This window comes from Rhinopithecus bieti, unplaced genomic scaffold (assembly GCF_001698545.2).
Source record: "Rhinopithecus bieti isolate Rb0 unplaced genomic scaffold, ASM169854v2 scaffold_7897, whole genome shotgun sequence".
NCBI classification, from domain to species: Eukaryota; Metazoa; Chordata; class Mammalia; order Primates; family Cercopithecidae; genus Rhinopithecus; species Rhinopithecus bieti.
In genome coordinates this window covers 41071-56131 of record NW_016805510.1, presented here as the reverse complement: position 1 = coordinate 56131, position 15061 = coordinate 41071, and the positions used below count along the sequence as shown (strand labels likewise).

Genomic DNA, 15061 nt, shown 5'->3' with positions numbered 1-15061 from the left:
CTTTTCTTTTCTTTTTTTTTTTTTTTGTTTTACAAAGCCACCTGCTGTCAAAAGGATGCCTGTTTTCTGTTGGAGCTCAGCCACTCCCTGCTGGCAGCGGCCCTGAGGATGGAGCACAGCGGGAACTCGCCCCTGCTGGCCCCGCATGCAAGCGTTAGGTGCCCCCACAATAAGCCTGACTTGTCTCAGCTGCTGGGGCTTTCAGGAAACTCTCCTTATATTTTGTCCAGAGTTTGTGGGTTTTATCTGAGAAGGGCCACCTCTGCCACACCAGGAGAATGGCCTTGACTCATTCTTTCCCTTTTCCTTCCTCTTCTTTCTCCCCCTTTTTTTTTTTTTTTTTTTTTTTTTTTTTTTTTTTTTGATTTTTCTTCACCAGGGCCTTTCCTTCATTTCTCTTTGCTTCCTGCTTTCCCGTCTTCTCACTTTCATTACTGCACCCAGACAGGTGCTGTTATCAGTGCCTCCAGCAAAGCAGGGGCGATGCTCCCTGAGCCAGCCTCTCCGTCCTCCAAACCCAGGAATGAGCCATTTACAGGGTTTTCCCCCAAGAGATGCATCTGGAGCCATGACCAACGAGTGCCTCTTCTTGGCAGTGTGAGGTCGTGAGCTCCCTGAAGGCCCTGCACAAATTTGTCGACAGCTGCCAGCTGACCACAGACCTCGATGGCTCCTTTCCCTACAGCCATGGTGACTGGATCTGCTTCCGTCAGGTGGGTTCAGCCCCAGCTGCTGCACATGCCACAGTGTCTGGGGACTTTGTCTCATGTGGATGTTTTTACTCAAGTTTGAAAAGACATCACCATCCCTGATCTCATGCTTATTACAGTCACCATTCAGGTCTTGGTGTCTCCACAAGCATGCCGTGGTGCATCTGAGATGCCAAGCCTGGGTGGGAAGGGCACTGCTGCCCCGGAAGTGTCTGTAGATCTCAGGGACCTTCACCCATGGAAGCTTCCCAACCCGAGATCGGTTTAAATGCAGGAACTGGAACTCACAGTTGCTTACTTTAGCATCTAACAGACCATGTCCTTACAATCTCCTCCCTCTGAACTCACAACAGAGGCTGGAACACTTCGCTGGAAACTGCGAAGAAGCCATCATTTTCCTACAGAATTCATTCTGCTCCCTGAACATCCACAGAACCCCAGGTACAGCCCAGGTAAGTCCTCACACTGGCAGGTAAGTTCACTTCATGTGACAGGTAGGTGGGGGCATAAAGGTTTAGCCAAACATGAAAATAAATATTTGGTTCACCGTCATATGTAGCAGAGATTTTCAAATCCTTTTTCAATATCCTGTTTAGGCTTGAACTCTTAAATTCCCTCTCAATTCACAAAAGGCCATTTCCTCCCCTTTGTCACCAAAAATGTTCCACCGTACCCAGAAGGAAAACCGTGTCACTGCACTTGACGATGTGCAGCGGCGTGAGCGGCAGCGGCTGCCAGGAATGAGTCACTCCAACAAGACAGAGGCGGGCTGACCACAGGGCTCTTGACAGCCCAGCTGCCAGGCCGAGGGGCCCAGGGTCTGTGGGTGAGGCCTGCCTGTCTGTCCCTGGTCTAAATGGCAGGTTCACCTCCTACAGTTGAGCTTTGAGCCCCCTTCTTCTCCCTCCCAGGGGTCTTACCCTGGGGCCCACCCTCCCTGGGACAGTCTGGACCATCAGCTTCAGGAGTGGGCACGGTCATGCCACCAGGCCTGCAGCTTGATTTACGGAAACAGGAACGTGGGTCACACTCCACATTCCTGCCACTGTTACACTTGGGAGGACCTGCCCCTTGGAGGAGGGGGTTAAAGGCGTATTCCTCCCCACCCCATGCAGGAAGTTGCCGAGTTAATTGACCAGCATGAGACGATGATGAAGCTTGTCCTGGAAAACCCACTGCTCGTGTCCCTCAGGCTGGAGGGGGGCACCGTCCTGGCACGGCTGAGGAGAGAAGAACTCAGCACAGAAGATGGCCGGTGAGCACTCACAGGGGCCACGCTGGGCCCTGGCCCATCAAGGGGGCTGCTCAGGGGAGTTTGCAGCCAGGAGGCGTGGCGCTCTGCTCCCAGGAGAGCCCTCTCTGTGCTGGGTCCAGACCTCCGTTCTGACAGCCACGCTTTGCCTAGGTCTGAGCTTTTCCACATTTACAGGCTCCAAAGACCAAGGAGCCAGCTTCTGGGGACGCTCGGTGGGAGGTGGCCAGAGTGCGCCAGAATGAGCTCATTCTTGACCCGTGCTGCCTGGGGAGCTGTGCCCACCCCCAGCAGTCCCTGTGTATCTCAGCTGCACACAGCCAGTCCAGCCTAGGCTGCCCAGCATGGGTCCCCTCCAGGCGCCTGCATCCCAGGCTGGCCAGGATGTTGGCAGAATGCGTGCAGCACGTCTGTGTCCCGCCTGGGCTGTGGGCCTCCTCCTGGGGCTCCCGTTGCCTTCTGGCATGAGGGAATGGAAGGAGCAGGGTTTTTACATGGGGTTGTCACCAAGAGCAGATTCCTCCAGGGGCCGCCTGGGAGCCTGAGGACTGCCTTCTTTTCCGCAGGGACACCCTGGAGGCTGCCACCAGCCTGTACGACCGAGTGGATGAGGAGGTGCACAGGCTAGTCCTTGCCTCGAACAATCGTCTCCAGCAGCTGGAGCGCCTCCGGGAGCTGGCATCACTCCAGGACAGGAATGACCAGGTCAGAGCTGCAGGAAGAAGGCGGCCTGGTCAGCATCCCCTCCAGGCCAGGCTGGCCAAGGCGACCCTCTCACCTTCACACTGTGTCTTTAGGGCCTTGACCTGATTTCCATTTGGAATGAAATTATGTCAGGATAGGGCATGCCTTGCTGCTTGTGTAAAAAGAAATAAATTTTATTTTTTACATGAGAGACACTGGATCAGTGGAGAAAAATATTTGTTTAATCCAGAGGAGGCCAAGGAGAAAAATCATTTCACACTGTGTCTTCTGATGCGACCAGCGTGAATCGCTGGGTGTATCATCCTCCAGATGCTTTCTCCATGTGCGTGTGCACACGGTGGCCGAGAAGCCGAGGTGAAACCGGCACAGGTAGAGAGGGTCTGGGCCAAGGCTGAGGACGGCAGCCTGGAAACAACCTCCAGGTGACCTCGGGAAGTGGCTCTGGAGGCCAGGGAGAGGCTCCAGGTTTTAAAGAGAAGAGGACGAATCGGGAGGGGTGACGACAGAAGTGGCTTTTCATGATTCTCTGGGTCACAGAAATGGCATTGGTGGGTTGGCCACGCGCTGCTGGACGACAGGGTGTGAGTTGTGGTGTCCAGTGTGCAGTGTGGCTGGGGTTACTGATGACCCTTGGTGGACACACTGCGGAATCTGGGGTCCATATAGCAGCGGCTCTGAAATGATTGCTTAGCTCGGGGGGTGCCAGCAAAATGACTGCTTAGCTCGGGGGCACGGACAGTGCTGCTGCCTCACTCTGGTTCTCCTCTGGGCCTGACAGTTTAAGGGGCACACACTCAGACGAAACGTTTCTGTTTTGTTGCATATAAAATCTTCAAAACTTGCACATTTTTATATCAATCCTTATTATTTTATCAACAACTGTTACTGCAATGAATGTGCGGGTGAAAGCCGGCAGCATGGAGAGGCGTGCAGCGGGGCTGGAGGCATCCCCAGCCCTCCTGTCTGCTGACAAAGCTCCCCCGGCCTTCAGGTCCATGCGCTCACCCTCACGGGAGCCTCCAGACAAGGATGTGTGGCAGGGACGTGAGGTGGTGTGCTCGCTCCCAGCCTCCCCACTACTGACCCCAGCTCCCAGGCATTGGCCAGGGGCCCAGCTGGTCCAAGCCCTGGGGTGGGAGCAGGAACCCCACACCAGGCAAGTGGAGTCAGGCAGAGCTGCAGCCACCAGCCAGTCCGGGCTGTCTCTGTGCCCTCTGTCCTGGGGGTCTCCTCCATCTCCCCTCCTCCCTCTGCCCATACTGGGGGTTCTCCCCCATCTTCCCCTCCTCGTCCTACTCCTTCCTGGGGGGTCTCCCCCATCTCCCTCCCCACTCTTCCCCATCCTGTGGGGTCTCCTATTTCCTGTACCCACGTCTTCCTCTTTTTTCATTTACTTTGGTGTTTTATGCAGAATAACTTCCAGGACTTCCCAGAGAACGGGATCTTGGGATGAGCATTTTTGAGGCCCTGGTACCTAAAAGTGTCTCTACTCCACCTTCACGGCCAGCAGTCACTTCAGTTTCCCTTCGCCAGCTGACAGGCCCTGCCCCTGAGCTTAGCCTCCATCCCACTCCCAGCCTTCCGCCTGCGCCCTGCTTCTCGCTGGAAGCTGCAGACTTTCCTGTCGTCCTCGGGGCTCTGGAATCTGAGGGTCGCCCAGGTGCGCTCAGGGCAGGTGTACCCTTTGCCTCTGCACCGCACCCCTCTGTTCTGGGAATTCCATGCCTGAGGGTCGCCCAGGTGCGCGGAGGGCAGGTGTGCTCTCTGCGTCTGCACCACGCCTCTCTCTTCTGGGAATCCTGTAACATGTCCTTCGTCCTTCGTGGTGCTTGTGTTTCCCACAGCTCCACACTTCAATCTGGTCCTGGAGTTTTCTGTCCTGTTGCCTCAGTGTTCCCCACCGCTAGCTGTGTGCTGTCCTTGTAAGGTAGACTTTCTCGGCTTTATCCTCTATTATTGAGTTTTTGTTTCTGCTCTTGCTTTTTAACTCCATGGGCTTGTTTGTTTTCTGAATGATCCCCTCTCTGTACTAATCATGATGAGTGCACGGCCTGTGGCTTCTGCGGGTGTGTTCTGGCACCAGAGGCTTTCCTGGCCTCCCTGGTTAGGAAGCCTGTGGCCCACGCATCTGTAGCATTTTCTCCCTGGTGATCTGATTCTTTTCCTCTAATCCTGCCTGAAGGGGGTGCCTGGCCACAGCTCAGTGTTCGCCTGCTGCACTGCCTGGATCCCCCCAACCAGGGAACAGACCCCAGGCCCTGTGGAGCAGGGCGCCCCAGCTCCTTCCCTCCCACACTCCCTCACGCCATCCCGTGGAGTCTTGGGACTTCGCCTCTGCTCTCCTCAGGCCCTGCCACTCCCGCCTCCTTCCTGGCCTCCAGGTTTGTGCCCTGGCTGCTCTCTGCCCACTGTGCTGAGGGTTACACACCTTGGAAGATGCTGGCAGGGCTTTAGTGGTGTCTCAGGAGGACACATATCTCGCTCTGCAGTCTTCACATGGAAACTCTACACGTGACCGGATAGGTGGTCAAGCTATATATAGGTGCACGTCTGTCTATATTTTTAACCTAAGAAGTGTGTGCACACTGTGGGAAAATTAGAAACATAGATTTGCACATACGGGATGATGCATGTGGCGGCCTCGGCACCCTGTGTGTGGGTGTGCGCTGCAAGCTGGGTCCCCGAGCCGTGTTCACACTGATGGTCCTGGGCTCCTCCCTCTCTGCTGTTAGAAGTGTCCCCATGTTGAACATCTCTGTGTCTCTGCTTCCTTCACAGCCCATGGGTGTTGACTCTGGATATATTGCTAGGCTCGGATGGCTGGGGTCAGGCCATTGGTCTGTGGAGGTTTCCATGCATGGGCCATGGCACTCCAGCTGCACCTGCCTCCTGCCGGCCACCCCGCGGGGAAATGGAGCCCCTCAACAGTGTGCCCTCAGATTTTCTGTGCTCCAGCTGGACATTCTCTTCACACATTTATTATTTTTATTTCTGTAGTGAATTACTTGTTCATGCTTTAGACAGTTTTTCTAGGGTTGATCATCACTTCTCTCTGTGTTATATGGATCCTTCATGTTCCACTTGTTTTCCCAGTTTTTCATTTGTCCTCTAGCTTTGCTTACCTTTTAAACAACCCTTTCTACTCTAAGGTTATAGAATTATTAGTATATTTCATCATAGAACCTTTACGACTTGAATTTTTGTATTTAAATCTTGAAACCAATGACAGCTGATTTTTCTGCAAGGTTGGAGGCTGGGCTCTGGCTCTGCGCCACCCCCACTCGGCTCTGCCGATGCCGCACCTGCCCCTCACCTGGCAGCTCCAAGGCTCCGCCCATGCTCCTAAGAATCAAGGTGCTGTGATTTTCTTCTTGACTCTGGCTCTGTTTAAAGACAGCGTATGCACTGGTCTGTCTCTTCTCTGCTGCATGTCTGGGGTCATTGGGTACCTTTCTGATGGTTATGGATCCAGCCAGCTGTTCTCTTCTCCACAACAGGCCTCTCATCTCTGGGCATCTGACCCCCAGTCGCCCCTGGTGTTGCTGTTTAATGACAACATGAAGGGCTTACCTCTGACATTTCCACTGAGTCCAGAGGTAAACGCCTCCAAAATAAGAACCTTGGTCTTGTCACCAGGGTGCGTAGCCACAGGTGCTCTGCCCAGCAGGGCTCAGCCAAGGGCTCCCCCGTCTTTCCCAGGCAGCCTCAAGGGGCCAAGCAGCCACGTGCCTGAAGCATATTTCTGGAATGTGTTTACCATATTAACCAGTTTCAAAGTGAAAAATTCCGGGGTCTATTGTTCAGTGATTTTAATGTCCATTTCCAAACAATGAAAAGAGCTTGGAGCTTGAGCCTCAGAGGCCTGTGACCACCTCTCATCAGTCGTGTCCATTCACGGGGGTTACGCAGCCAGGCCGTCAGCCCTGTGCAGCGTGTACTCAGGACAGGACCAAGACGCATCCCTCCCTGGGTCCTGCTAAATCCTAGAGTGTGACTCCTTCATGTGTTTAAGTATAAATGTTCTTCCCCTGTGTAGATCAAATCATGGTTTGGAAAAGAACTAGAGAAATTCCTCGGTCCTTTGGTGCCTGCTCCTGAGAACGGGAGGCAGCGGCAGGCAGCACTGTGGGCCGTCCCAGCCTTGGTGTTGGTGGCTACATGCAGACCGAGCCCCCACCTGGAGACACGAACGTGGAAGCGCCAGGCTTATACTGATAATGTGTTCCTTGGGTGCAGCAATCCTGCCAGAAAGGACTGCAGCTGGTGAAGGAGAACCCGCATCATACAGAGGAAATGGTCCAGGATTTCAGAAGGGGCCTGAGTGCTGTGGTCAGCCAGGCTGAGTACAGGAAGGGAGAGCCGGCCAGGTGGACCCGCCCATCCGAGTTGTGCGAGACGGTAAGAGACCCAGTGGGTGTGCGTCCCAGGGATCCTGGCTCCTTAGGCTGTGGGCATTTACGCCTCCCCACACAAGTTGGAGAGAGTGGGCCAGGCTCTAGGACAGAGGCCCGGCACCTGCGATGGAGCCCCTGGCCACTGCACGCACAGCTCTCTGGAGAAGGCTCTGAGTTGACCTGTGAAGCATTCGATATTGTACCAAACAGACCAGCCAAACTCACACACACATTTCTCTGTGTGTTTAGTGGCTCAGTTACAAAATTCCACTGACTGCCCAAAACCCCAAACAAGTGCTGCAGCAGATTGCACGCCTGCAAGCTCCCCCGCGCCCGGGACTGCACGCCGGCGAACTCCCCCGTGCCCGGGACTGCACGCCATTAGGAGCTCACCTGTCAAGACAGCATTTGAAGGGGTCATGGGGTGGCCAGAGCAGGGTAGAGCCGTCTGCCCTGTCATGCCTCTCTCAGTTCACAGGATGTGGCATAACTGGTCTACACGGTGTCTTCAGTGGTCCTAGGACATCCCCCATGGTGCCCTCTGGCATGGAGAACAGACCCCGTGGGGTCAGACACAGCCCACCTGCCCTTCGGTTGAACCCGGCCACAGCCCCCACTGGGTGATGGGGCTGCCTCTCCCTCTGCTGTCTGGTCCCCTGGTCCCTGACTAGGCTGACCTGGGAACAGCAGTGCCTGAGCTGGCTCTGGGGCGGCCCCTCCTCCACTGCACTGAGCAGAGCCCTCCTTGTCCCACAGGCGAGCAGCTGGCTGGGGCCCCTGGACCCGGAGGCTTATCCCTCCTCACCCGTGGCTGAGTGTTTGAGGAGCTGTCACCAGGAGGTTACCTCGGTGGCTGCAGAGGCGTGGGCATCGCAGCAAGACCTGTGGCTGCAGTGCCCTCAGACCCGGCTCCATCTGGAAGAGGCCCTTTCTGAGGCCGCCCCAGGCCCCAGCTCACCGCCCCTTGCCCAGAGCCCCCCAAAGCGTGAGTGTGCTCAGGAGGCCATGAGGAGGCCCCGTAAGCCAGCCTCAGTTCCCAGCACGGACACTGAGGATGGTGCCTGGGAACCCAGCCTCCCTGGACGAGCGCTTCTGTGTGGACAGGACGGGGAGCCCCTGGGCCCAGGGCTGTGTGCTCCGTGGGACCCAGTGTCCCCCCTCAGGGGCCTTTCAGGAGCAGCGGCCACCACGGCCCACCCGCAGGACAGCTCTGCCTGCTCCTCTGAGCCCACCCAGACCCCGGCCAGCCACCCCAGGAAACATCCCCAGAAGAAAATGGTAAAGAAAATGCAAAGTTTCAAGATACCTCAGCCCGACAGTGGCCCCAGGGACTCCTGCCAGCCAGGCCATACCGGTGTCTTCAGCAAGGGCCTGGAGGTAACCAGCACTGTGGCCACAGAGAAGAAGTTCCTGCTGCAGCCGCAGGCCAGGAGCCCCCCGGTCACTCGGAGCCAGAGTCTGTCCTCTCCCTCGGGGCTCCACCCTGCTGAGGAAGACGGGAAGCGGCAGGTGGGCAGGTGAGGTGGACGTCTCCCTCCTCTGGTCCTAGCATCCCTTGGGGATCTAGAAACCCAAAGCCATTTCAGCATTAAACTCTCTTCTGCAAAGTAGAAAGTAAATCCACAGACATCCCTCTGGGTCCACCTGCCCGGTCCGAGAAGAAACACAATTTTAAACTAGGTATGAGTTACCTGCCCCCGTGTTCAGAAGGGACCACTGAACACTGCCTGGATGGCGTGTTAACACACACACACTCACTCTGATGGTTAAGTAACCGTGTGACCAACTCTAGTTATTTTCAGCCCACTTACAGAAAATTACAGGCAGCACATCAACCCCCGACACCAAGAAGAGTTACCTTAAAAATACGTTTTAGAAAGTCTCTAGTGTTAGGGGTAAGAAGGTGCACCCGTGCGTCCATTGCCTCACTGAAGAGGCCCCTTCTCACTTGTCGAGCCTGCAAAGGATGTATCCACTCACTGGTAAGGGTGGGCGCGCTCGGCCCCTGCCTAGGCCGGATGCGGTCTGAACCTCCATCTTCTGCCCATGTGGTACTGGCCGTGAGGGCTGGAGGTGGAGAATTTCATGAGGTGCTTTGTCATTTGGTTGGTTTCTGCGTCTTGGGCCAACAATCTCCAACCTTTTTGGCGCCAGGGACAGGTTTCATGGAAGACAATTTTTCCACAGACCGCAGGGGTTGGGGGGATGGTTTTGGGATGAAACTACTCCACTTCAGCTCATCAGGCATTAGATTCTCATATGGAGCACGAAACCTAGACCCCTCCCGTGCGCAGTAGCGTCCGTGCTCCTCCGAGACTAATGCCGCCACTGATCTGACAGGAGGCGGAGCTCAGCTGGTAACTCCCTGCCTGCCGCTCACCTCCTGCTGGGTGGCCTGGTTCCTGATAGGCCACAGACGGGCACCAGTCAGTGGCCCCGGGGGTTGGGGGCCTCTGCCTTAAGCTCCATAGAAGGGGTTTCCTCCTCACGCCCTGATCACAGGTTTAATCTGAACGGAGAAGGCCAGAGAACACTCTTCTGAAACACACCTTTAGGTTGCCAAACCTCAGTCTTTACCTTGTTAAGGGTAAAACTCCAGGTAGAACATGAGGTTCTGGTTTTTACCATGGGTGTGAGTGATCCAGGGATATCTGCCGGCTGGGCCTGAGTACAGGCTAGCCCTTCCAAATCCGTAAGAGGAATGCCGAGCGCTGTCCCTGAGTCTCAGCAGGTGGCTGCACTGACGATTCTGTCTTCACTGAGCCCGCGTTTCAGGTTTGGGAGGCAGCAGAACACAGGAGGGGGGACCCCCACCCACCCCTGTGTGATTTCCAGCTGTTGCTGCCTAGTGAGTACATTGTCCATTTGGTCAAGACCAAATCAAGACCATCCTTGTTCTGATTTTGTTTCTGGATATTTACTGAGGAGGCTTTTGTGTGGGTCACAACATCGGGCCTCGGCCTTCCCGCCTGTGCTGTGAGAGCCAGTTCCTGACCAGCCAGGAGGTGCTGTGTTCTCAGAAACAGTGAGAATCTGTCAAATCTGTGATGCAGGAGTGAAGGGGACAAGTTCTGCAGCTCTGCTGTGGATGGAATGTGTGTTCAGCAGCATGTCTGCCCACAGCTGTGCTTCCCATCATTAGCTGCTTTTAAGTTTTTCCAACTTAAAAAACAAATAAATACAAATAATGGTAGAAAAAAAATCTTCCAGCTCCCATTGGTATCATTAGGATCGAGTTATTTAAGAAGGTTGGGGGTAAGATGCTATCAAGTAGAAGAGAAAAGCAGTGTACCTCACTATCTGTTAGGGAAGGGCCCCCGGGTCACCAGTGGCCCTTTGAAAGTACAGTTGATGGGCGCTGTCAGAGCTGCAGAGCTGTGGGACACGCTCAGACCCCACCCCAGCAGAACCCAGAGAACCTTCTCCCGGGGAGTCCCACAGCCCAGGCCAGGCTTTGGCATTCACGCTGCCGGAGTGTGGGCCCTGCCCTCCAGGCTCAGTTGCTGAGAGCGACCAGGTGGCCACGCTCCAGCCAGCTCATGAAACCGAGCCACCAGCCTATGAAACCGAGCCACCAGCCTAAGCGTCCCGCATTCGTTTATGGTGAATGTAAAAGTGGTTTTGGGCCGGGCACGGTGGCTCAAGCCTGTAATCCCAGCACTTTGGGAGGCCGAGACGGGCGGATCACGAGGTCAGGAGATCGAGACCATCCTGGCTAACACGGTGAAACCCCGTCTCTACTAAAAAATACAAAAAACTAGCCGGGCGAGGTGGCGGGCGCCTGTAGTCCCAGCTACTCGGGAGGCTGAGGCAGGAGAATGGCTTAAACCCGGGAGGCGGAGCTTGCAGTGAGCTGAGATCCGGCCACTGCACTCCAGCCTGGGCGACAGAGCGAGACTCCGTCTCAAAAAAAAAAAAAAAAAAAAAAAAAAAAAAGTACACAAAAGAATAGCACCTGATTTAGGAAGCCCAGTTTGGGCCTCTGTGATCCCAGCACCACAGTTTTGCATGTGAGGAACCACCCGGCCAAGCTGACCACACCGGCCAGCCCACCTCTCCACACTCTCAGGGCAACACGAGTGGGTCCTCTGGTCCTGCCCAGCCCTGGGGATACAGAGGTAGTGAGACTCCGGGCAGCCATGGGGGAGCCCACATCTCCTGCAGATGTGTGTTGTCAGGAAGGGCTCTTCAAGACCCAGCAGTGCAGCGGAGGCTCACCCCTCACAGGAACAGTCCCCCTACAAAGCCTGCTCGGCAGCCCCTCCTCAGGACCCTCGTTGAAGGCAGGGAGACCCCAGCCGAGGGCGGGGCAGAGGGTTCCATGGACAGCCGTCCCTGGGGCCTAGCCTGCTGTTGTCCACCTCTGGGCCGTCCTGCGCCCCCAGCCTTGCTCTCCGGCCGTTGCAGCCCCTGAGTCCCCCTGAAGCTGCTGCGTAAGGTGCTGAGCCCCTTGGGTCAGGAGTGACTACCGCGGAAGCTGACTCTCAAGAAAATCTCCCGGTCGGTCAGCAGTGGGCGTGGATCCGAAAGCTGTTTTCTCACAAAATTTCCACCACTGCCTTCCTTGCAGAAGCATTGCTGCTGGAAGTGTTTGAGTCATCTTACCGCTAGAATCAAACCAGCTGGAACGAGGAAGGTGACGTTCAGTTTCAGTTAGGGACCCTGGGAATCTCTTCCTTGGTTTCCAAGGGATCTTTCCTCTGAAAAGGCCACGATCAATAATATGGAAATGTTTCACGTGACAAGCTTCTTTTTGAAATATAGTCCTTATCTTTTCAAGTTACTGTGTATCAGGGGAGCAGCTCCAGGTAACAGGGAGAGAATGAGCAGGGTGCAGGTGAGTCACTCCCTGCTGAGGATGTGCAGTCAACTGGAAGGTTCTGTTTTTTTTTGAGACAGAGTCTCGCTCTGTTGCCAGGCTGGAGTGCAGTGGCTCAATCTCGCCTCACTGCAGTCTCCACCTCCCGGGTTCAAGTGATTCTCCTGCCTCAGCTTCCCAAGTAGCTGGGACTACAGGTGCGTGCCACCACCCCCAGCTAATTTTTGTATTTTTAGTAGAGACGAGGTTTCACCATGTTGGCCAGGCTGTCTCTATCTCTTGACCTCGTGATCCACCCACCTCAGTCTCCCAAAGTGCTGGAATTACAGGCGTGAGCCACCACGCCCAGCCAGAAGTTTCTTTATTGTGAATCCCACATGTGCCCATGTGCCTCCGGTCCACATGTGACCGTGCTCATGCCTCGGGGTCTTCATGTGTTTCTGTCTCAGGCATGAATTGCTTTTAATAACATGTCCATGGGGGGCCATGTGTCCCCGGGATCTCTGTGTCTTCCAGCAGCCGACTGAGGCACATCATGGCCGAGATGATCGCCACGGAGAGGGAGTACGTCCGGTGCTTAGGATACGTCATCAATAACTATTTTCCGGAAATGGAGAGAATGGACCTGCCCCAGGGCCTTCGAGGGAAGCACCACGTTATTTTTGGCAACTTGGAGAAGCTCCACGACTTCCACCAGCAGCACTTCCTCCGGGAGCTGGAGCGCTGTCGGCACTGCCCCTTGGCCGTGGGCCGCAGTTTCCTGAGACACGTGAGTGCAGGCCGTGGCGTGGACGACGGGTGACGTGGTGGGCGAAGCTGGTGTCAGGGAGGCGGGGCCTGCAGCGCCCATGTGTCAGGTGGTTGGAATAGCTTCAGCCCCGGTCTGGGAGCTGGTCCTGACAGGATGATTAGACCAGCCAACAAACAGACGCCCCACACAGATAACCTGTGGGTCTCCAGTGCTCGGTGCTTTGCAGGTGGTGTGACCAACTGCATCCCTGCTGCCCCTGGAGGCGGGGGCTCCGCGGACACCATCACACCTGTTCCGCCAGCAGCCTGCTCCTTTACCACTTCCGCTGACACGCCAGAAGCAGTTCCCAGAATCACCTTCTGGGGAGGGGCCAGGCCTCAACCCTTCGCAGGTCCCCTGCCCCTGGGTGCCCCGTTACCTGCCAGAGGGACCAGCCTGTCCCGTTCTGAGAATTTCCTGTGAGGCTTTCAACTGGAAGCACGTTGAATGTGCAGACTCAGTGGTCTCTACTCGTCAGTTGCTTCTCAATGATGAACGTGGAATATCTCTGTATGAGAGTCTTTAATAAAGTTTTTAGGCCATGCGCGGTGGCTCACGCCTGTAATCCCAGCACTTTGGGAGGCCAAGACAGGCAGATCATGAGGTCGGGAGATCGAGACCATCCTGGCTAACACGGTGAAACCCCGTCACTACTAAAATACAAAATTAGCTGGGCGCGGTGGCGGGCTCCTGTAGTCCCAGCTACATGGGAGGCTGAGGCAGGAGAATGGCGTGAACCCAGGAGGCGGAGCTTGCAGTGAGTGGGGATCGCGCCACTGCACTCCAGCCTGGGCGACAGAACGAGACTCCATCTCAAAAAAAAAAAAAAAAAAAGTTTTAATTTACTCTGGAAAGAAACTGACAGGCTTTCAACAGGTGCTGAGTGCTGTGGGCAGATGGGACGTGTGTCCCAGACCACTGAGCACAAATTATCACAACGAAAACAGCCGTGGACAAAAGAAGCTCATGTTCCATCTTTTCAGTGTTCTTTCTTTTTCCTTCCCCCTTGGATATGGTGTCTTGCTCTGTCTCCCAGGCTGGAGTGCTGTGGCACAATCAGCGCACGGCAGCCTCTGCCTCCCACGTTCAAGTGATTCTCCTGCCTCAGCCTCTTTAGTAACTGGGACTACAGGTGCACGCCACCAGGCCTGGCTAATTTTTGTATTTTTAGTAGAGACGGGGTTTCACCGTGCTGGCCAGGCTGGTCTTGAACTCCAGACCTTGTGATCTGCCTGCCTCGGCCTCACAAAGTGCTGGGATTACAGGTGTGAGCCACCGCGCCTGGCTTCAGCATTTTCTTAAAAGGTGCTTTTAGACATAAAGTACAGATTCATATTGACCGTAATTGTGGCAATTTTAAATGTCTTGACAGCTTTAGCTCTTGGCCATTGACCAAATCGTTCCACTGCCCCCCACGCCCTCCCAGGCCCACTGCCAGCTGTATCCTCTTCCCCTCTCAACCTCCTGGAGTCTGTGTTTTAAAGACAAATTATAGAATTCTCAGCATTGAGGTTGCAGCTGGTAAACTAGTCACCTCTGGAGCCCCCGTGCTGGGGATACCCCGATAGTCTGTAATGAAGGACTGAGTCTCCCTTTTACCTGATCATGGTACGAACTGCACCTGGAGGGTCTTGGGACGGGAGCAGTTCCAAGTCGGACCCGGGCTGTAAGAGCCTGCCGTCTCCGGGCCTGTCACTCCCACAGCCAAGCAGTCGCCTCTGCTTTTCCAGGAAGAGCAGTTTGGGATGTACGTGGTCTACAGCAAGAACAAGCCACAGTCGGACGCCCTGCTCAGCAGCCACGGCAACGCCTTCTTCAAGGTCATCCCCTCGGCCCCCCCACCCCGCAGCTGCCCGGCCCTCAGTCAGGCTGGAGCTGACCCTCTCACCTGGCCCTTGCAGGACAAGCAGCGGGAGCTAGGTGACAAGATGGACCTGGCCTCCTACCTGCTGCGGCCCGTGCAGCGTGTGGCCAAGTACGCGCTGCTGCTCCAGGACCTGCTCAAGGAGGCCAGCCGCGGCCCGGTCCAGGGGCAGGAGCTGGGCGAGCTCCAAGCCGCCGAGGTCGTGGTCTGCTTCCAGCTGCGCCACGGCAATGACCTGCTGGCCATGGACGCCATCCGCGGCTGTGACGTAAGTGCCCCAGGCGCTGGCAGCTCAGGCTAGCTGGGGGAATTTGAGGCCGTTGGTGAGAAAGTCTTGGCCCAGCAGCATAATTTTCTTGGTGACGTGCTGGCAGGTTTGCCCTGGAGAAGTCCTTCAAAGCACAGCCTTCTGAAGGCTGCAGTGGAGGCCACTGGGAGGAGGGTCTTACCTGTCTGGGCAATGTCACGGAGCAGCAAGGCTTGAGGCCACTGGAGCCCCAGGGTTTGACAATGGCTGGCAGCTGTTG

The 15061-nt window shown here is 55.6% G+C and overlaps 1 protein-coding gene across 1 annotated transcript in view; it reads left to right on the top strand.

Annotated features, from left to right (window-relative positions):
• The window catches only part of PLEKHG4B (pleckstrin homology and RhoGEF domain containing G4B), a 44623-nt gene that overhangs the window by 14980 nt on the left and 14582 nt on the right, over positions 1-15061 (top strand). Inside the window, exons 6-14 of the mRNA XM_017872716.1 lie at positions 597-713; positions 1064-1162; positions 1826-1965; positions 2529-2667; positions 6904-7065; positions 7818-8578; positions 12397-12649; positions 14401-14490; positions 14572-14802. Of these exons, the coding sequence (XP_017728205.1) occupies positions 597-713; positions 1064-1162; positions 1826-1965; positions 2529-2667; positions 6904-7065; positions 7818-8578; positions 12397-12649; positions 14401-14490; positions 14572-14802 (1992 nt within the window). The remainder of the gene's footprint in view (positions 1-596; positions 714-1063; positions 1163-1825; positions 1966-2528; positions 2668-6903; positions 7066-7817; positions 8579-12396; positions 12650-14400; positions 14491-14571; positions 14803-15061) is intronic.